This window comes from Solanum verrucosum, unplaced genomic scaffold (genome assembly GCF_900185275.1).
Source record: "Solanum verrucosum unplaced genomic scaffold, falcon-dt-bn FXZP01000268.1, whole genome shotgun sequence".
Taxonomy (NCBI): domain Eukaryota; kingdom Viridiplantae; phylum Streptophyta; class Magnoliopsida; order Solanales; family Solanaceae; genus Solanum; species Solanum verrucosum.
The window spans coordinates 2,607,569-2,627,421 of NW_026019957.1; the positions used below are offsets into that span (position 1 = coordinate 2,607,569).

At 28.8% G+C, this 19,853-nt stretch overlaps 2 protein-coding genes and 2 pseudogenes across 2 annotated transcripts; 2 read left to right on the forward strand and 2 right to left on the reverse strand.

Annotated features, from left to right (window-relative positions):
* The first annotated feature begins 598 nt into the window (after nt 1-598).
* LOC125814664 (pectin acetylesterase 8-like) lies at nt 599-6,048 on the forward strand. Its single transcript, XM_049494137.1, has 13 exons — nt 599-686; nt 2,056-2,201; nt 2,696-2,778; nt 2,905-3,034; nt 3,134-3,213; nt 3,652-3,738; nt 4,130-4,254; nt 4,628-4,688; nt 4,843-4,896; nt 4,983-5,060; nt 5,443-5,521; nt 5,634-5,770; nt 5,915-6,048. Exons 2-13 carry the CDS (start codon nt 2,063-2,065, stop codon nt 6,032-6,034), a joined length of 1,173 nt encoding a protein of 390 aa, XP_049350094.1. The 5' UTR covers nt 599-686; nt 2,056-2,062; the 3' UTR covers nt 6,035-6,048.
* A 4,825-nt stretch (nt 6,049-10,873) lies between these two features.
* Nucleotides 10,874-15,600, forward strand: LOC125814663 (pectin acetylesterase 8-like). The gene is made up of 13 exons (XM_049494136.1): nt 10,874-10,995; nt 11,313-11,434; nt 12,432-12,514; nt 12,836-12,965; nt 13,063-13,142; nt 13,249-13,335; nt 13,439-13,563; nt 13,672-13,732; nt 14,099-14,152; nt 14,234-14,311; nt 14,448-14,553; nt 15,082-15,227; nt 15,451-15,600. Exons 2-13 carry the CDS (start codon nt 11,314-11,316, stop codon nt 15,556-15,558), a joined length of 1,179 nt encoding a protein of 392 aa, XP_049350093.1. The 5' UTR covers nt 10,874-10,995; nt 11,313; the 3' UTR covers nt 15,559-15,600.
* LOC125814764 (U6 spliceosomal RNA) lies at nt 12,529-12,624 on the reverse strand (annotated as a pseudogene).
* An 839-nt stretch (nt 15,601-16,439) lies between the features above and the next one.
* Nucleotides 16,440-17,760, reverse strand: LOC125814331 (aspartic proteinase CDR1-like; annotated as a pseudogene).
* Nucleotides 17,761-19,853: the final 2,093 nt, after the last annotated feature.

Below are 19,853 nucleotides of genomic sequence, written 5' to 3' on the forward strand. Positions count from 1 at the left end.
GTGCTTTTATAAGTTTTTCGTATTTTATAAGCTTATTATTTTTTATTTATTATGATTATATATAAATAACATATTCAATAAAATAAAATATCTTTTTAATAAGATTTCTCACAGATTAATTTGAGCTAAATATCAGGTCAAATTTTAATGAAATAAAATGAATTGAGCTATTATATGAGGTCTATTATAGGCTTGTATAAGGTATCCTTCATTAAATAGTAATCTTGACTTATAAGGCCAAAATTGGTAGGTAAAACTTAAAAGCAGGTCAGTTTCTGTATTTATATGTGTTATTATCAGGAAAAATGAAATTAAAAAACAAAATTGCAAAAAGTTTTTAGCAAAGCAAAGTATTTCAGTATTGCAGATGCAATAATTAAATTAGTAAATTTTATCACATGCATGTATCTTGGAAGAATAGGCACCCAAATTCATCCCCACCCCCTCCAAATAATATCTATAAATGATTTATTTTTGGTAATATATAGATGGACATTACCATATGTAAATTCAGGTGCATATGATGTAATATGATATACATGACAATGCAAGCATTTTCTATCTGAATTAGAATAAATATGTTTTCGAACCTTCTCTTTAAAATTTTCCCACAGGTTGCCTTTAAGAATCAAGATGACTTAAGTTAATTATTTTGAAACTTGTGGAGAAATTTCTTCAAATTTGTGGTAAGCTTCTTATTCAACATAATTTTTCGTGAAATAATTAAGTTTTTTGTTAGAGAATTTGAGATCTTAAAAATAAGGGATTTAATCTTTTGAAATTGGACAATAGTTAGTAATGTTCTTCCGAATAACTGTGGCATTCTCCTCGACTAATTTTAAAGGATATCTTCAATTTTAGACCTTTAACAAGTATTTGATTATGTGTTTTATAAGCTGCAAGAGACATTAGGAATTTTCCTCTTTTCTTGGTTTTGAAGAACTTTAATTCATTTATATATGTTTTATTTGAGCTTAAGAAACACTAAAGCTTCAAGATTTGCACATAAATTTTAAATTTTTATTTCAATTTATTTTGTTGAGATATTGTGAGTAGCTTGAAGTTTGGTGAAACATCACCTTAAGTAACTTTAAATTAATTTGTTGTTACATTGATTTTGTTGCTACTGATCTATGACTTGCTTTTTTGGTTGAGAAAGTATGTCTTGAAGACACTTCAACAAATTAGTTATTATTAGAGGGTATAAATTATAATTTTATAGTTGGATTATGAATATGTTAAAAATCACATTGTTGTTGTGTGGAGTATTTTTGTAAGATAATTTTGGTGAAATTTGTATATATTCTTAGTGTTTTTTTTTAAAAGCACTTATTTTGAATAATTCTAAAAGGCTAAAAACCACTTATTATGAACCGAAAGACATAGTAAATAATGAACGGTCAGTAAGTGAATGTGTAAATATAGCTAAATTACATTAGAATTTACGCGTTTTTTAGTATGGACATATGAAAAAAGAAATAGATATCGCTAAAATCTAGCTCATGTTTCTCTATTCACCTACGTATCAATATAAAAATGCCTGCAAGTTGCAGAATTTTTTTTAAAAAAAAACACGATAAAATTTATTTCCATCACATTATTCGTGGAATCAAAGGTTTTATTTTAATCACGAGGTAAGAAATCCACATTTATTCTTTTTCAAAAAAACTTTCTCAAATTTAATGTTGCTTTTTGAAGAGAAAAAACAAATTAATGTTGCTATTTCTTCCTTACTATTCTGTTTAATTGATGCAATTTACCTCAATTAAACAAGAGTTTATGTTATATCTCAAATATCAACAGGTAATCCATCTTAAAATAAGATATTTGTAATTTTGAAATATAAAAATATGTTAATTCAGTGCACTAATCATGTATATTACCTAAACATATTAAACAATAGGCTAATGCATGTTGTTTTTAAATATAGAATATATATATATATATATATATATATATATATATATATATATATATATATATATATATATATATAATATTTTTATAGATTTTATGAAGTCTCTGATGATTTATTTTTTGTTTAATTATTTGTAGTAGAAGCATGGAAATTACAAAAATATTGCAAGGATTGTGCCTACTGATTTGTTGTTTGATTATGCTAAATGACAAAGTTGTAATTGGAGAGGATGAAACCATGGTTGATTTAACTATTCTTGAAAGTGCAGTGTCAAAAGGAGCTGGTAAAAATCTTTTCTTGTATATATATATTTTTATTTTTATTTTGAAATATTATAAGAATTTGACTAATATATGATGTTAACTTTCATATACTAAAATAATTTATAAGAATTTTTATACCATCAAGTGATAATGTGTATATATACCTGAGTTGAATTCCTTAGTTATTTTCCTAATAATAATTTATGCAATTATGAATATTAAATTAATAGACGATTGGATGAATTAAAATGAGTTAAACTAATAAATAAGTCATTATCCAACTCTGCCTGGTAAATTGGGTTGAAATGAGTTTAATGATTGATACGAGGTGGCTAAACAATGATCAATATATAATGGCTTAATTTTTATATGGATTGAATCTAACTTGATTAAGATAGACTAAGTTAATAAATAAATGAGTCATTAACCTGTTAAAACTTAAACGAATTTGACGAATCACATATTTATAAATTAATTTTACCACTCTTATTTCCATTTTATTATATGCTTCTAGTTTGCTTGGATGGGACTCCTCCAGCATACTATTATGAGAAGGGACATGGAGAAGGCGCTAATAATTGGATTATCTACTTTAGGGTAAGCTTCATGCAAAATTATTTTTTCGTTTTAATTTATGTGATATTTTATCGAATTTTGATAATCAAATATTTTTTTTTAAAAATAATTAAAATTTTATTTCAAACTTTTATACTTTGGATTTAGGGTGGAGAATGGTGTTATAATGTGATGGATTGTCTTGCTCGTACAACGACAGAAAGAGGTTCTTCAAAATATGCTCCAAAGCAAAGATCATTTTATGGAATACTTAGCAACAATAAGACAATTAATCCAGGTAAAATATATTTAATTAGTACTTAAAATAATAATAAGACAATAATCATGCTTTCATTTAATTATATTAATTTATGTTTTATTTTTTAATTTTTTTAAGATTTCTACAATTGGAATAGAGTTATGGTTATTTATTGTGATGGATCATCCTTCACAGGAGATGTTGAAATAGTTGATCCGGTACACCATCTTTAAACTCAATTATTTGCATATATTAATTTCTTACAAAGTAAATATTAAAAGAATTGGAGTATTTATTTTTATTTTTTTTCAGTTTAGTTGGTCAAAATATTTTTTAATTAAAAATATGAAAAATAAGTTCGATAAGTAGTACTCCCAACTGATAATTATCTCCTCCTATCCCTCAACCCCTTCATTCCCACCCGACTCTCTTTTTATTCCCTCATCCTCCACTTTTTATAGTATTTAACTAGATTATATATATAAAATATTTTTGAGATAGTATTTTTTATTTACTTATCAAATAGTTGAATATAAGTAGAAAAAACATTTATGTTCCAAAAAATAGTTTCTATGGAACATATTTGCTTTTATATATATTTATATTATAATTAATCAACTAAGCATTTTTCTGATATTATGCTAATGTTTTATCAGATTACTAACCTTCATTTTAGAGGTGCAAGGATTTTCCTTGCGTTGATTGAGAATTTCTTGGAGAAAGGAATGAAGAATGCTAAAAATGTATGTCTCTGAAGTATTAATTTTTTAAGTACACATTTAATTAATTGTTTAATTATATTATATTTAATATAATATTTATTTGGTTGTTCTTACTGTCCCTTGTTTTCTGAATGTTATGTAATGTCTTTTGTTATTTGCTATATCGTTATTATTTTTGGATTTTCCTTTTCAAACTGCTCTGATATGTGTTATTTGAGCAGATGATCTTTCGAGAATAACTTCTCTACCTCTAGGAGGTAGAAGTAACGTCTGTGTAAATTGTATTTTCCCCAGATTCTACATTATGTGAAATTATATATTGTTATTATATTATGTCTCAATATTTTGAGTGGACGACTATTTAAATTAATTTCTTGAGCATTTTTCAAGTGTGTTAAGTCTTGTTTGGCAGGCCATTCTTAGTGGTGGTTCAGCTGGAGGACTGCCTGCTTTAATCCATTGTGATCGTTTTAAATCTCTTCTTCCTAACTCAGCTAGAGTTAAGTGTCTTGCTGATGGTAGCTATTTTCTCCACAGGTAAGATTTAACCTAATTAAGAGTCGACGAGAGGGAGTTGCTCAGATCGTAAGCACTCCTCACGTTAATTTTGTTAGATTAAAATAATTAGGTGTTGTATGCAGAAATCTAATAAAGCAAACCTAGAAAGATGATCAAACAACAAATATATATATATATATATATATAACGAGATGAATATTCACTATATAAAAAACAATATAAAATATCAATAGAAATAATAATCCCTTATAATTCATAACCAACAAAGTTTGCTCATTTTTCCGGTCAATGCTATCTGCTATATATGTATAAAATATAATTTTAATCTCATATATATCGTATAATAATTTGAAGAAGCATGAACCCCTTTAATTGTTAATTTGTGTAACAGGAAACACAAGAAGGAAATGACATTCATGGATACTGTTAATGAAGGACTGATCAAATTACATGTACAATTCCTCTTCTTTTAAAATAATAATAATAATAATAATATATATATATATATATATATATATACATACATACTATTCCATATATATATATAATATATCCTCACAATATTCAATATTTGTTTGTTTAATTTATTTTTTTAACCAAATGTAGCATTCAGCCAATATGTTACCATCATCTTGTACTTCAAAGATGAACCCATCCTTGGTAAGAATCGATAGTTGTTTACTTTTTCGATCGAGCTCATCGAAACGTAATGAAACTAATTAATGTTATGTCTAATGAATTTGCAGTGCCTTTTTCCACAATATTTTCAACAAGGAATCAAGACACCATTTTTCATAGTCAACTCAATGTTTGATACATTTCAGGTCAATTCAATTGTCCATTAAGTTCATTAAAAAAAAATTAGAATTTAATTGATATCAAAGTTTCTTAATTTAAAAAAATTTAAATTTTTAATTATATATCTAACAGGTCTGATTATTTGTGTTTGATTTTCACATGAGCAACATCATGACACCTATTAAACTTCCAAACAAATTTTAATAAAACGTACAAATGGAATTTTTTTTCATAAATAGCCGATCGAATTCACAGTTTACTTGTACTAACTGATATGCATAGGTTATACACATATGATATACATCTGCAATTATTTTAGTTTAAGCAGTTGAATAAGCGACTATTTAGATTAATTTTTATTATGTTTCTTGCCTTGAATTAAAATTCTTTATCTTAAAATGTTTCCAGATAAACAAGACTTTTCCTGGTTATTACGAAGATCTTTTTAGTAATACATGCTCAGCTTCTCTCGTTAAAACTTTACAAGGTTAGTAATAACGTCATAATTAGCTATGCCTAATTGTCAAATTTGGATTTAATTAATTATGAATTAAACATGTGAAATTTTGAAATTTAACCTTTTTTTTGTTTTATTTCAGATTTCAAACAAGATTTTTTAAATGCATTACCCAAACAAAGTAATTCTTCATCAAGAGGAATGTTTATTGACTCTTGCTTGATTCATTCCCAAATAACAAGTGGTGTTGGTTGGAATGGATTCTCCGTATATAATAAGGTCAATTTTTTAATTATTTTGAATGAATTTATTTTATTCTATATCAATCTAAAAAGAAAAAATATTATTTAAACCTACAATATAGCATATGATTTTTTTTTTTCGATTCATCTCTGACCTCATTTAAGAATTGTTTTTTTCCAGACAATTGCAAAGGCATTTAGTGATTGGTACTTCGACCGGAGTCATGAACAACTGATAGACAAGCCAGATTTGCCATTAAATTGTTACAAATTTCCCTCTATTACAAGTTTTTGCCCCTAAAATATCTACAAAAATCTCAAATATGTATTATTATTATTTTCTGAAGAAGCAATTGATTTATGCATTTAGTTTTATGAACTTTTGTGTATTTTTAAATCATGCCCAATGTTGGGAACACTTTGTTTGGATGGTTATTACGTATTGTTTCATAAAGTATCGTGTTGTACATTGTATTGTTTTAATGAATATAGTGTTTGGATAGATTATATTGCTCTCTACTACATAATGCTACACATCGATAATTTGAATGATAAATCTATAAGAAAATTAGTGTACGGGATAAAACTATTATAAAAAGGTAGGATAAAAGATGAAATATAATTATTAAATAATAAATAGAGATAAAATAAGTAGAAAATATTAAGATAACGATGCGATCACACCAAATCGGTCGTTACACATCTTTTCATCATTACTTAACGATGAATTTAAATGATATGATACAATAAAATTTAAGTAATAAACTAACAATCAAAACAAACATTATATCTAAATTATACAATACAGTACACTACAACTGATAACAACCGTCCAAAGGAATGAGAAAAGACACCTTTTAGATTGCTATAATTATAGGACCCCTTTTATTTTACTCCTAACCAGATATTTCTATAGTTATAAGAATATTGCAAGTTTAATATCATTAGTTAGAGTAATAATTTTCACAAATAAGGTTAATATGCAATAGCGCAATAAATATTTCTTCATTATTAATTAAAAATTGTATATTTAATTTTAATTTAATTAAATTTCAATAAAAATATTAACCATGAAATTTAAAACATTAAAAAACTAAGTCAAAGAAAAGCTATGCAGTTGGCATTATGACAGCTTCGTTCAACAATAGCTAACGGACTACTTTATTTCGAATCCCATCCGAAAGAAGTGATAAAATAATCCTAAATGGTCGGAGCCTGCTCTTCTTAAAAAGTGAAAAAAGAAAGAAGTAGCAATTAGTGAAATTCAAACATACAAATCAAAGCGTTTGAAACTATTGTGCAACTATAACATGTTTTTGTGTCAAGAATGTCCAAAATACATTTAATTATTATATTTATCATTTTACTTGTATATGCGGAATAATTTTTTGATGAGGGGGTCTAAACAAAAGCGTAGCTCTGCCCATGATTTGGCCAAACTTTTAAAATCAACATATTTTGAAAGTGTTTTTCAGAAATATATCTTTAATGAAAAGTCGTTTGCATTTGTCTTATAAATTTTAAAAACACTCTTGAGCCTCAATTAGTGTTTGATCAAATTTTCTCAAAATAATCCATCCGTTTCTATTTACATGTTGTCCTTACAAAAAATAGATGTTCCTTAAAAATATTTGTCACTTCACAAAATCAATGCATAAATGACATTATTCTTCTTATTTTGCCCTTGAAAGTTATTAGCTTTAAAAGTATAAATTTGACAGACATAGAAAAATTAAGTAATTTATTCATGTTCATTGGTCAAATTAATAAATCAAAATAAATTAATTCATATCATTTATTAAAAACTTGACTTGAAGAAGACATAAAATAAGAGTACAATGATAAACTTTACCTAATTTCTTAAGGAACGTAAAACTTAAAAATAATAACAACTAAATAGAAACGGAGGAAGTAAGCAATAAGTTAAAAAACATAAATTTTGTCATATCCAACTTTTAGCTTATAACTTATTTTTGTACTTTTTTAAAACCTAAAAATAAGTATTTCAAAATAATTTGTCTTTATTAAATATCATAAAACATTAAAATATAAAAATATTTAATATAAATCAATTCAAACATCCTTTAACCAACTTAATTTAAATATCCATCTTATCCCGCGTATCAAATGAAACAATATCTTATATATGTTTTAAAATAATCACCGGCATTCACGTGCATGCCTAAAGAATTTAAAATCCTTTTAAATCATGGATAGGCTTTCCCAGGCTCTAGCTCTCTCTATGGTTGGAAAAAGTGATGCATGGAAAAAAAAAGAGAAAATAAATGTCCAAAATGAAATTAAAAAATTTAGTGGATGTTTGACTATATTTTATTGTAATTTTTTTAAATAATAATTTTTTATTTTTATGAGTAATTTAGAGTGGAAAAAATAAAATTAACTTTTTGTTATTTTTCAAATTTTGAAATTTAACTTTAAATTGAATTTCGAAATTTCATGGCCAAACGTATTTTTTAAAGTTCAACTCTAGGAAAAAGTGATTTTTTCAAAGAGAGAAATATTGAAAATACCCTTGAATTTGACGCGAATTATTAGTTTCATTTTCAAACTATTGACAACCTGAAAAACACCCTTTACTTGATTTATTGAACTTGCATACATCCTTAATCTAGCAACATGAGTAAAATGCACCCTAAATTCTTGTCAAATTTATGAGTATTGTTTTCAATACTTCTCTCGACTTTTTATAAAGAGTCTCACACTCATACAAGAGTTCGAAATCACTTACTATATCATAAGACATATCATGAGTGTATTTAAATTGAATTAGACAAATAAAAATATATTTTTAATTATCAATAGTCAAAAGATAAAAGCTAATATTTCACATCAAAATCAAAACCGTTTTCAATATTTCTCTCAATCTTTTCTCAATCATCAAACGTCTATTATTCCATTTTCAAGGGTCCGTTTATATATAAGTATTATTATTATTATTATATATTTTTTCAAAAAAAAAAAACTCATGACGAAAAAAAAGAAAAGACATCACTCTATCTCTCAATTTTCAAATTTCACTTCAACTGTTTTGTCCATTCATTGAATGAAACGCGTTAGCCGATAAAGTTTCCATCACTCAGCACATGGTTTTTGTCGCTAATTATTAGCAACCAACTTTTTTTTTTTTAAGATAATAATAATATATTTAGTGTATTTCTACGACAAAATTTAAAAGCTATAATATAAATATATATAATTTTATTTTAATGGACCGTTAATTAAAAAAATATATATCAAAGTAACTTAAAAAGAGAAAATACAAAAAATGTAGAGTAACAATAACAATATATTTAATGTATTTCTACATGCAAAAGTTGAAAAAGGATAGTGCTTACATAGATCTTATCCATTTCTTCAAATAAAAAGAATAATTTCAATATCAAATTTATGAAAAACATTTCTAAACTACAGAAATATCAATAACAATAACAATAACAACATAATACGATAATTAGAACACAGAAAATAACAAGTTAAAATAATTTTTTAAGCCACTTCCAAGCCTTTTTTATGTTTAATAAGAAATCTCTATTTATATATATATATAAATATTTTCTTTTCAATTTATAATTGACCAAAATATCTTAATTCCTCGAAACTTAACAACATTAATTTTTCTTAAACAAAAAGTACGTGATTAAATCACCTTCGAAGAAAATGTGTTTAACGAATGAATGTGTGTCGGCAGCTTCCTTTTTTTCTCTCAATATTTTAATTTCTTTCTTTATTCTGACATATTAACAAAAAAAAAGCCTTTATACTATATGAACTTTATTCTTCATAAAAAAAAGAGAGAAAAAAAACAGCTTTAACGTTGGATTTTTCTCTTCTCTTTCTTCAATTTGGATATAACAAAACAAGAAAACTTTTGAAAAGATTCTTATTCTACAATATAACATTAAAAAAATGAGTAAAAAGCATGTTAATTAAGACGGAATCTTTGTTATTATTATTTTTTTGGGTAAGTGAGTTTTTGTGAATTGATTTTTTTTCTTGGTATTAAATTTATATATAGAGTTTGATACATTGGTAGTGTAAATATTTTTTTTGTCAGCGATGAATTTAAGATTATAAAATTTATGAATTTTTACGATAATTTTAAGTTAATGTGCAATAATAAATAAATTCACAATGAAATATTTATAGATACGTAGTTAATGCCTTAATTTTTATAATCTGATGATTTGAACAAAAGTTGTTGATTTTCTGTGGATTTGCACGATATATATTAGATTCGTCATTATTTACGGTATTGTTCAATTATTTAAAGAGTTTCTAGGGATAAATTTTCTTAAAATCATATAGCGTATTTAAAATAATAAGATAATTCTTGTTAAAAATATATATTTTACATATTTTAAACTTAAAACTACAAGATTTAAAGATCTCTCTTACTACTACTTTACTAAAGGAAGTTTTAAAGAAGCTTTCAAAATATATCTTTTGAGAATCTTTAGCGTACAATATTTTTGGATAAGTTTTCATAAGAATTCTTCAAAGCATTGTACAACTTAGTTAGCCGTTATATATTATCAACAAAGATTGTGGTGGAGTAGTTAAATTTATTCATTTTTAATTAGAAATTTTAATTTGAGTCCCTCTAGATAAAGAGTCGCCTTTGTTAAAGAGTGTTTTATCTCGAATATGATTTTTCTGACACAAATTCAAATTTAATCGATCTCCCATATGAATATCAAATCCAATATGAAACCAAAAAAAACCGTTAAATGTTACAAAATTAGGTCAACATGTAAATTAATTATGACATTAAAATTACATTAATAGTGAAAAGAACTCATGAAGTCATTATATATAGATAAAAATACACTCTCATTTTAATTTATTTATCCAATTTTTAATAAAACATCTTTTTAATAATATTTTAATTTTACTTTTAAAATTACTTATTTAAGACACAAAATTAAATGATATTTTGATAACATATTTTTTTCATTTAAAATCGGAAAATTTAAAAATCTTTATAATTTTTTAAATTATATATCAAATTAAAACCTGACAAACAAATTACAACGGAGGGGAAGTATACAACTTTTTCTTTTTTAGTACTATAAATATATGCTTCTACTCTCTAGTCTCATCCACCAGTTGCTTTTGGGACCCCTGTTCTTTTGGTCCAAAAATAATAATATTCACAGCTGGATTTGTTATACTGCAGATTTCAACAGAAATAATTCATTTTCAGATTATTTTTTTTCTTCCTCAAAAGCTTTGCTATTCCAGGTAATTAATCATATATTGAACTAATATTTCAGTTCTGTATTTTAAGTAATTTTGTTTTGTTGGTTCTGAAATAGGTTTGTTTGATTATTCTTTGCATTTTCTGTATCATTTGTTTTAATGGAAGAAAAAGAAGAAAGTAGTAACATTAATGGTAAAAAAAATGAATTTTTTGCTAAATTTGTAATATAGAAAGTATTAAATCTTTCTAAAAACGATATGTTTTTCTTTTCTTGGTTTCACTTAAATTTTTTAGGATTTTTGTGTTTTTTTTGGTTATTTATGTTATTTTGTTTACATGATTTAATTAATATATGCAGGATGGTAAAAGGGGCAATGCAACTATTGCTACGTGCAATATTTACTTTGCTAATTGTTTTAATTAGTGAAGGACATCCAGTTGATATTACTTATCTACAAAGTGCAGTAGCTAAAGGAGCTGGTAAGATTTTTTTTTTTTTCGATTAGAGTCGGAGCTAAGATTTTGAGTTTACGAGTTTTGGATTCTAGAAAAGGTAGCTTAGTGTGTTTTAGATATATTATTATACACAAATACATGGTTAAGGGTAAAGTGAACTCGAACTTGTAAGTTGAATTGTAGCTCCGCCCTGGATCTAATGTAGAAGTCACGGGTTTGGCTGAACCCTTGACTAGTGGCGTAGCCAGGATTTTCAATAAGTGAGTTTAAAATCTGAAAAAATAAACACACGAAGTAGTCGAAGGGGTTCGACATCTACTTTATATACCTAAAAAGTTATTTTAACCATGTATAAATTATATAATTTTTCACCGAAGGGGATTCGGATGAACCCCTAATAGTAAGGTGGCTCCGCCACTGCCCGTGACTTTTGATTCGAACATTATGTATGTTTATGTGAAAAACAAGTATAGATGGAGTTAACATATATAATTTAGAAGTTGTTGTTTCAACTTGGAGTTTATTAGTTTAAATTCTGAATCCACCACTAATTCTGGAAAAGAGTTTAGGAATGTGGACATATTTTGATTTTGATGACAATGAATCAAAGTAATTATCCTTTTTTTTTTTCGGTTGGGGTTGGGATAACACGTAGAGACGGAATTAAGATTTTGAGTTTATGCATTTTGAATTCTAAAAAAATACAGCTTACTAGGTTTTAAATAATTTATTTATACATATTAAGTGAATTTTTTAACACAAGTCAAAGCGAACTTGAACTCATAAGCAGAACTGTAGCTCCGACTCTAGATATAACGTAGAGTTGCGGGTTTGGCGAAACCCTGACTTTTGGTTCGAACTTTATGTATTTTTTTTTTGAAAACAAGTATAGATGGCATATAGATTGAACTTTAGAATTGATGACGTCTAAATCCTGATTTCACCACGGATTCCGCAAAAGAAAGATTCAAGAATGTGAAAATGTGTTGATTTTTTTTATGTCAATGTTGCGTTTTTGCAGTATGTTTGGATGGAAGTCCACCAGCATACCATTTTGATAAAGGATTTGGAGCTGGAGTTAACAATTGGTTTATCCAACTTGAGGTTCGTCTCTTTATAACAATTTGGATCATTTCTCGATTTGTTCGTATCATCTTTGTTAGGGGCCATGTTGATCTTCTCTGTATTATTCCAATCATCTCTGTGGTTCGTAGTCTTATTTCAGTCCAATCGTTAGCCTTTCCCGCCTTCAAATTCTTGAACTAAGATAGTCGAGATATGCATAAGCTGTCCTGGATACCCCATTATCAAAAATGAGGAAAAAAAAACTAGATTGAACTTTTGCTGGTGATTTACGAACAATTATTTTGGACTGCCTACATGAATTTGCATTTGAATTCATCCGATGACTTCGGGAATTTTCAGGGAGGAGCATGGTGCAATAACGCCACGACTTGTCTTGAACGTACAAAAACACGATTGGGATCATCTAAACTAATGGTAAAGACAGTGTCTTTCTCAGGAATTTTGAGCAACAAGGCTAAGTTTAATCCAGGTAGAGCTTTTCACAGTTGTTCATATACATCGTTTTAACGCCTTTCTATTTTAAAAAAAAAACATTATTCTGATTGATTGTGTTTTGGAAATTGTAGACTTTTATAATTGGAACAGAATTAGAATTAGATATTGTGATGGATCATCCTTTACTGGTGATGTTGAAGCAGCCGATCCGGTAATTCTATGTTAAAACACTATACAATTATTGATTTGGTATAAACGACAGTTGTGCTAGTATCATTATATCATTGATTCTTAATGGACATGTTGAATTATGACAGAAAACAAAAGTATTCTACAGAGGAGCCAGGATTTTTTCAGCTGTTATGGAGGATTTCTTGGCTAAAGGAATGAAGAACGCTCAGAATGTATGATCGATGCATCAATTGGTTACAAATTATTGCACACGATTATATATGCTCGTTGTGACACATTGTTTAGTTGCTGATAGAAAGTTTTTTCTAATCGTAGGCTATTCTTGCTGGATGTTCAGCTGGTAGTTTGGCTGCAATTCTACATTGTGACAGATTTAAAGGTCTCCTTCCACCGGGTGCTAAAGTAAAATGTCTCTCAGATGCTGGTTTCTTTATCAACACGTAAGCATTCGTGTTTGTTATTTTAATCATGGCCAACTCTCAAAATTCGCGAGAAATTTAGGTTTCCGAGTTGCAACTAAGTAAATTTTTTTGATTCTCTTGTTGCAGGCAAACTATTTCTGGTACCTCTCATATCGAGCAGTTTTACAGTGAAGTTGTTAACACACATGTATGCTTCGTTAACCTATACTCCCTCCGACACTCTTTCCTTTTTTAGTTAGTCTCGAAAAGAATGACATTTCTATATTTTGTAACAATTTTAACTTTAAACTTCTCGTTTTACCTTCATTGAAATGATTTGTAGTTACAAATGACTTGTTTTTAGTCCATTAGTTTCAAAAATCTTTCTTCCATCCTAAAACTCCCTTATCACCTAATCTCTTATCACATAATCTGTTGGTTGTAATGTCCTCTTCATACCAAATTGATGTTCGGACCTACAATGAACTGTAAAATTTCGTGTAAAGTCACTAAGGAAGTTCTATTGATTTGATTTTACTTGTACTAAGTGTGTTACATTATCAATTGGATTCAGGGTTCCGCGAAGAATTTGCCTCAATCGTGTACCTCAAGACTGAAACCGGGATTGGTAAGAGAAGTTATTTTCACAAAAAATTATCTTTCCCTTATTTGATGCATCGTCTTATGCAAAAACACCGCTATGTTGCAGTGTTTTTTCCCACAAAACGTTGCGCAACAAATCCAGACGCCACTTTTCCTAGTAAATGCAGCCTATGATTCCTGGCAGGTCAGTTCATGTCTGACTTTCCGCTGCATTAGAATTTAGATTCGTTATTTTATATATAGATACACTATATATGAAGACGTTTTGGCCCTTTAAAATCGTTGATTTTTGCCTTATACTTTGTTCTTAAAATTTTCAGATAAAGAACATTTTGGCTCCTGGTGTTGCTGATCCTCGTGGAACTTGGCGCAACTGCAAGCTTGACATATTGAAATGCTCGTCTGCCCAACTCCAAACTATGCAAGGTTAAGACTCTTAAGCCCTTTGTTGTTCCTTCATTCACTCGGAGTACACCGTTAAGCTATTGATCAATGGGAATTCAGAGTACCTATATGTTGGTTATTAAAGTGTGTGATCATCTCATCTAAAAACTTAAGTTGTTAGTGGAGAACATAATATTTTCAACACCCCCCTCACATGCACACCTGAGTCTTCCTACCACGGGCCACACAAGTGGGAATTCATTTTAATAATGGGTGCAACGAGTTCGGATCCCATAACTTCTTGTGCTGATATCATATTGAAGTGTGTGACCATATCTAGCTCTTAGGCTTTTGGATGAGATGGTTACACGCTTCAATATTGGTAAAGGAAAACAACCTCACCAGATTATAGTAACAACAATATCGAATTAGCCTGTCCTTCGTGGGCTAACACTTTTAAACTAAAAATAACTAGTTATAGTAAGCGTGAAGACGCTAAATTATATGTAATATTTACATTTAGAAGGTGTGTTTTACACTTTGTATCTAATACATGGTGTAATTTCTCAGCTTTTAGGTCGGAATTCTTGAAAGCATTGAATTCTCTCGGTCCTTCCTCAACGCGAGGGTATTACATCAATTCTTGTTACGCACATTGTCAAACCGGAACACAAGAGACATGGCTAAGGGATGACTCACCAGTATTATCTGGCACGGTATGCAATCATAAACTCAAAACTATTTCAAAATTACATTTATTATACACAAGCCTCTCTACCCCTGTAAAGGTAGGGGTAAGGTCTGCATACACTCCATCCTTCTCAGACTTAACTTGTGGGAGTATACTGGTTATGTTGTTATTGTTGTTTATCTTACACAAAATTCTGTCATTTCGTTATAGACAACTATTGACACTTCCAAAAAATTGTGTTCTTACAGACGATTGCCAAAGCAGTTGGAGATTGGTATTATGAAAGAAAACGATTCCAAGAGATTGATTGTCCTTACCCCTGTAACAAAACTTGCAAGAACAGAAATTTTGAATAGAATGCTCGTCCATTAGATACGGATAAAATAGATGATTGACGGGAAAAAAGAAAAATATGGAATTGAAGAAGTGTATCAAATATGTAACACAATAAGGGAAAGCCAACTCTGCACAGAATTGTGTGTTTTGGTTTCCCCATAGAGAAACTATTATGTATCATTTTGTTTGAGATTAATATTATGTATCCTGTTATAATGTGAAAGTCAATAATTCTTGGTGTATACTACTCCCTCTACCTCTATTTATGGCACACTTTTTGCTTATTGAGTGTAAATTTGACTAATCTTCGAAGCTAACTGAATACTCATAGCCTTTGTTTCATATCTGCTTTGAGCAAACAAAGATACAAAAATAGGAAGTATCATCAAATGAAATGAAATTAAATATTAAAGATCTAGGATGGTGTGCAACTCGATTAATTCCACAGAATACCTCTACCTCCCACATGCAACAAGTATCACGTCACTTTGTCTACCAAAGCTAGGATAGGTGGGAGGAAATCTCTTCATCTATTGTTTTTTGTTTCTGCTCGAATTGAACTTTGAGACGTCATGGTTTTTAACCGACTTCATTGATCACTATCCTAACAAAGGTAGGGGTATGGTGGAATAAGACAGAGATACATAATAGAAATATGATCTTGAAAATAATGGATCAAACATGGATAAGCAAAAATAGATGGAGACAATATAGCATATAAAAGGTGGAATAAGTAATTCAGATTATAATCTTGAGATTTTGTAAAGGTCACTTCTTGATTTCATTTTCCTTCACTGAATACACAATAAAAATACAATCTCTATTGGTAAGCATCAAATGCAAGTAAATATAAGAAATCAAGAATTGATCAATAAAACTTGAATAACTGTTAAAAAAAACATTAGTACTTGGTGCAATCTGTAGGCTTAAAGGACATTTTGCTGGCCTTAAGATCAAATCCAATTAGAAAATTGGCTTGTGCCAAATTTCCAAGTATAGAAATTTGATTTCCTCCTGGCATTATTGTCAAACAAACTATACCTTCCTCCATTTGTGTAAAAATGTTTGAAGTTGACAACTCTAAATCTGTATTTGTAAAATGTGCAACAATCTTTGGAACATCAATAGTACCATTCTCATTAGACTCATAACACAAATCAAGTCCCCCATAAGTACCATCCTTCCTAGTAGCATTGACCGAACGCATCAACAACGATTCCAAATTCAAGTAAAAAACATCAGGCACATATGTTAACGTTGTGCCAGAATCAATTATAATGTTGCCTCGATCATAACCAGGTAGAGAAATTGGAGAAGATTCAAATTCAACTGTCTTGTTTCCAATGCTGATACCTTCCAAATTTAGATAGTAGAATATTGGTGATTCCTTTTTATAGATGGGAGTTGAAATGACGTTAGGACCAGACACGATAGCATTGTCACCAAAGTTGATGTGACTAGTTGCATTGGAACTATCTAACAATAATTCCAATGGGATCAAAACAATAAGAGAATTTTCCTTTGATTTCATGATGCATTTGGTTGACAATTGAGGCACTGCCACCACCTAAGTCAATGATACCAGAAGTGGCATTGGTAAATGTGCCACTATTGTCATGTCCACAACCAAACACAATGTTAGGAATTGAGACATGTTTACCAGAACTAGAAGCAAATGTGAAAGTTTCAATTGAAAGATCACCCATAGTGTGAGATAAGTCACCATAACTCACTTCATAATTACATCTATTATTGTTACATAGTGACCCTTGACAAAGTTTATAGTGACAACCAATACTTTTATAAGAAGAGCTATTCTTGGGATTGAAAATAGGTGTCAATTGTTTGAAACAATTAACACAAGGCTTACATTGTGTCCATGTCAAGTCACTACCAGTGTCAACAATGACAAAAGTGTCTATTGGGGGACTACCAATGGATATTTTCATGAGGAATTCACCTTCGTTTGGTGTAAGAGTCGATTTGATTGAATGAACACATTTTACCCCAAAAAAGGAAGCCCGGGAGAATGACCGATGGAAGGCCTTTTGAAGGCGTTCAGATGGAGTGTTTGATGGATCGTGATAAGGTGAAATAAGAGAATCACGATGTATAAGATCTAGAGTGAAGCCATTTATACTTTTACGACCAGAAACTAAAGAAAGATGAAAGAATGATAAAAGAACCAACATAAGAGTGAAAGCTTTAGTATTAATCTCCATGGTTGGAAAATGATGAAGAGGAGACAATGTTTAGTACCATTTTATAGGTAGCAAATTGTATGTCCAAGTCTAATTAATTAAAGAAAATGTAATAGGGGAGAAAGTGAGATTTTGTTACCATTAATTATCAAATACTAGAGTATGAAATGGGACATTTTGTAAAGTTGACTTTCACTTTCCATAAAATACATGGATATATTAGATTTTATTTGATCATGCCATATATACTCCTTATATTTACCTTCCATATTTTCTACTAATAATAATGAGTATAATAAAATGGTAAAATTGAGTAAAATAGCAAATTATTAATTCAAATTAAATGCTATAACCACAATTTGATTTAGTTGCAACCCATAGCAAATTGTTGCCATTCGCCTCTCTCCCTGAAATTCTCGCTCGCCACTCTCGTTTTCTCGTTGACAGTCTCTCCCTCGCCTCTCTCACTTTTATACAAACACAAATGTATAATATGCATTTGTGATTGTATAAAGTGAGAGAAAACTGTATATATACATATCTTTTCGTTCGCCTCTCTCCCCAGAGAATCTCGCTCGCCACTCTCCCAGATCTCGCTCGCCACTCTCACTCGCCTCTCTCACTTTATACAAACACAGATGTATAATTTGTGTTTGTGTTTGTATAAAGTGAGAGAAAATTGTATACACAAATATAAATACATATATTTTCGTCCTATACACTTATAATTATACAAATACAGATCTTTCCCTGCCCAGTTTTCTTTTGTCTTTCTCTCTTTTTCACTTTATACAAACACAAATTATACAATTGATTCTTTTGTATATGTATACCGAAACAAATTATACAATTGATCTTTTGTATATTTATACCGAAATATACATATTAATAGCCATAGCAAACATAAAATTTGTTATGGAGCGCAATTATACAAACTATAGTTATAACATACAAATATAATTTTTATGTTTGCTAAACCTAAAATTTACTCTAATAAAATCCATGAACTTTCTACTATCTGAAAATATTCATGCAATACAATCCATTGACTTTATAACAGTCATCATTTGGGAAAATGAACTAATATGTTTCTCGCAATACACGTTAAAAAAGTTATGCATGTATATTATCACTATCTAATTACAGATCTGACTCAATTAAAAAAAACTCAATTCCTATTTTACTAAAATCCGACCCAAATCCATTTTATGACTGAGTAGAAGATGGATTAAGTTATTTTTATTTGGTCGGGTCTGAAGGGGTAAAAAGGGGGGAAAATACCTTATTAGACATACATTCATACCATATATACTAGTTCTACTTATACTTTTAAATAATTATGTATTTTATAATTAATTAAGAGTTTTCTATAATATATTGAGGAAGATACACCAAGATACATGTATTTTTGCTACCAGATATACTAAATAGGCAGAGAGACAAGCAAGATGGAGAGAAAGATAGTCATGTATCCCAAATACATGTGAATCACACGAAACACATGTATCTGTATGTATTTAGTTGTGATTCGCATGTATCATATACATAGGAAAGTGGCGAGCAAGATGGGAGGGAGGTGAGCAGATTTGTCTATATTTCCTAGATACGTGTGAATCCACTTGGATACAGTGTATCTAGAATAAATTATACCTATTTTTGACCTTATGTATCCCGAAATATATGTATCTGGACATACCTGGATGCATCAAAATTTAGTAAGATTCTTAATATTACAAATATCTAAGTAATTAGATCTAAGCGAGTGGAATTTCGATAAGTTCCACTAAAAAAAGGTAACTTTTTAAGGTCACATGGACTATATGCTGAAGGGTTTGTCTCTCATTTAACTCTAAGACGTCATGATTTTTAACCGACTTCATTGATCACTATCCTAACAAAGGTAGGGGTATGGTGGAATAAGACAGAGACACATAATAGAATTATGATCTTGAAAATAACAGATCAAACATGGACAAGTAAAAATAGATGGAGACAATATTTTCATATAGAAGGTGGAATAAGTAATTCAGATTATAATCTTGAGATTTTGTAAAGGTCACTTCTTGATTTCATTTTCCTTCATTGAATACACAATAAAAATATAATCTCTATTG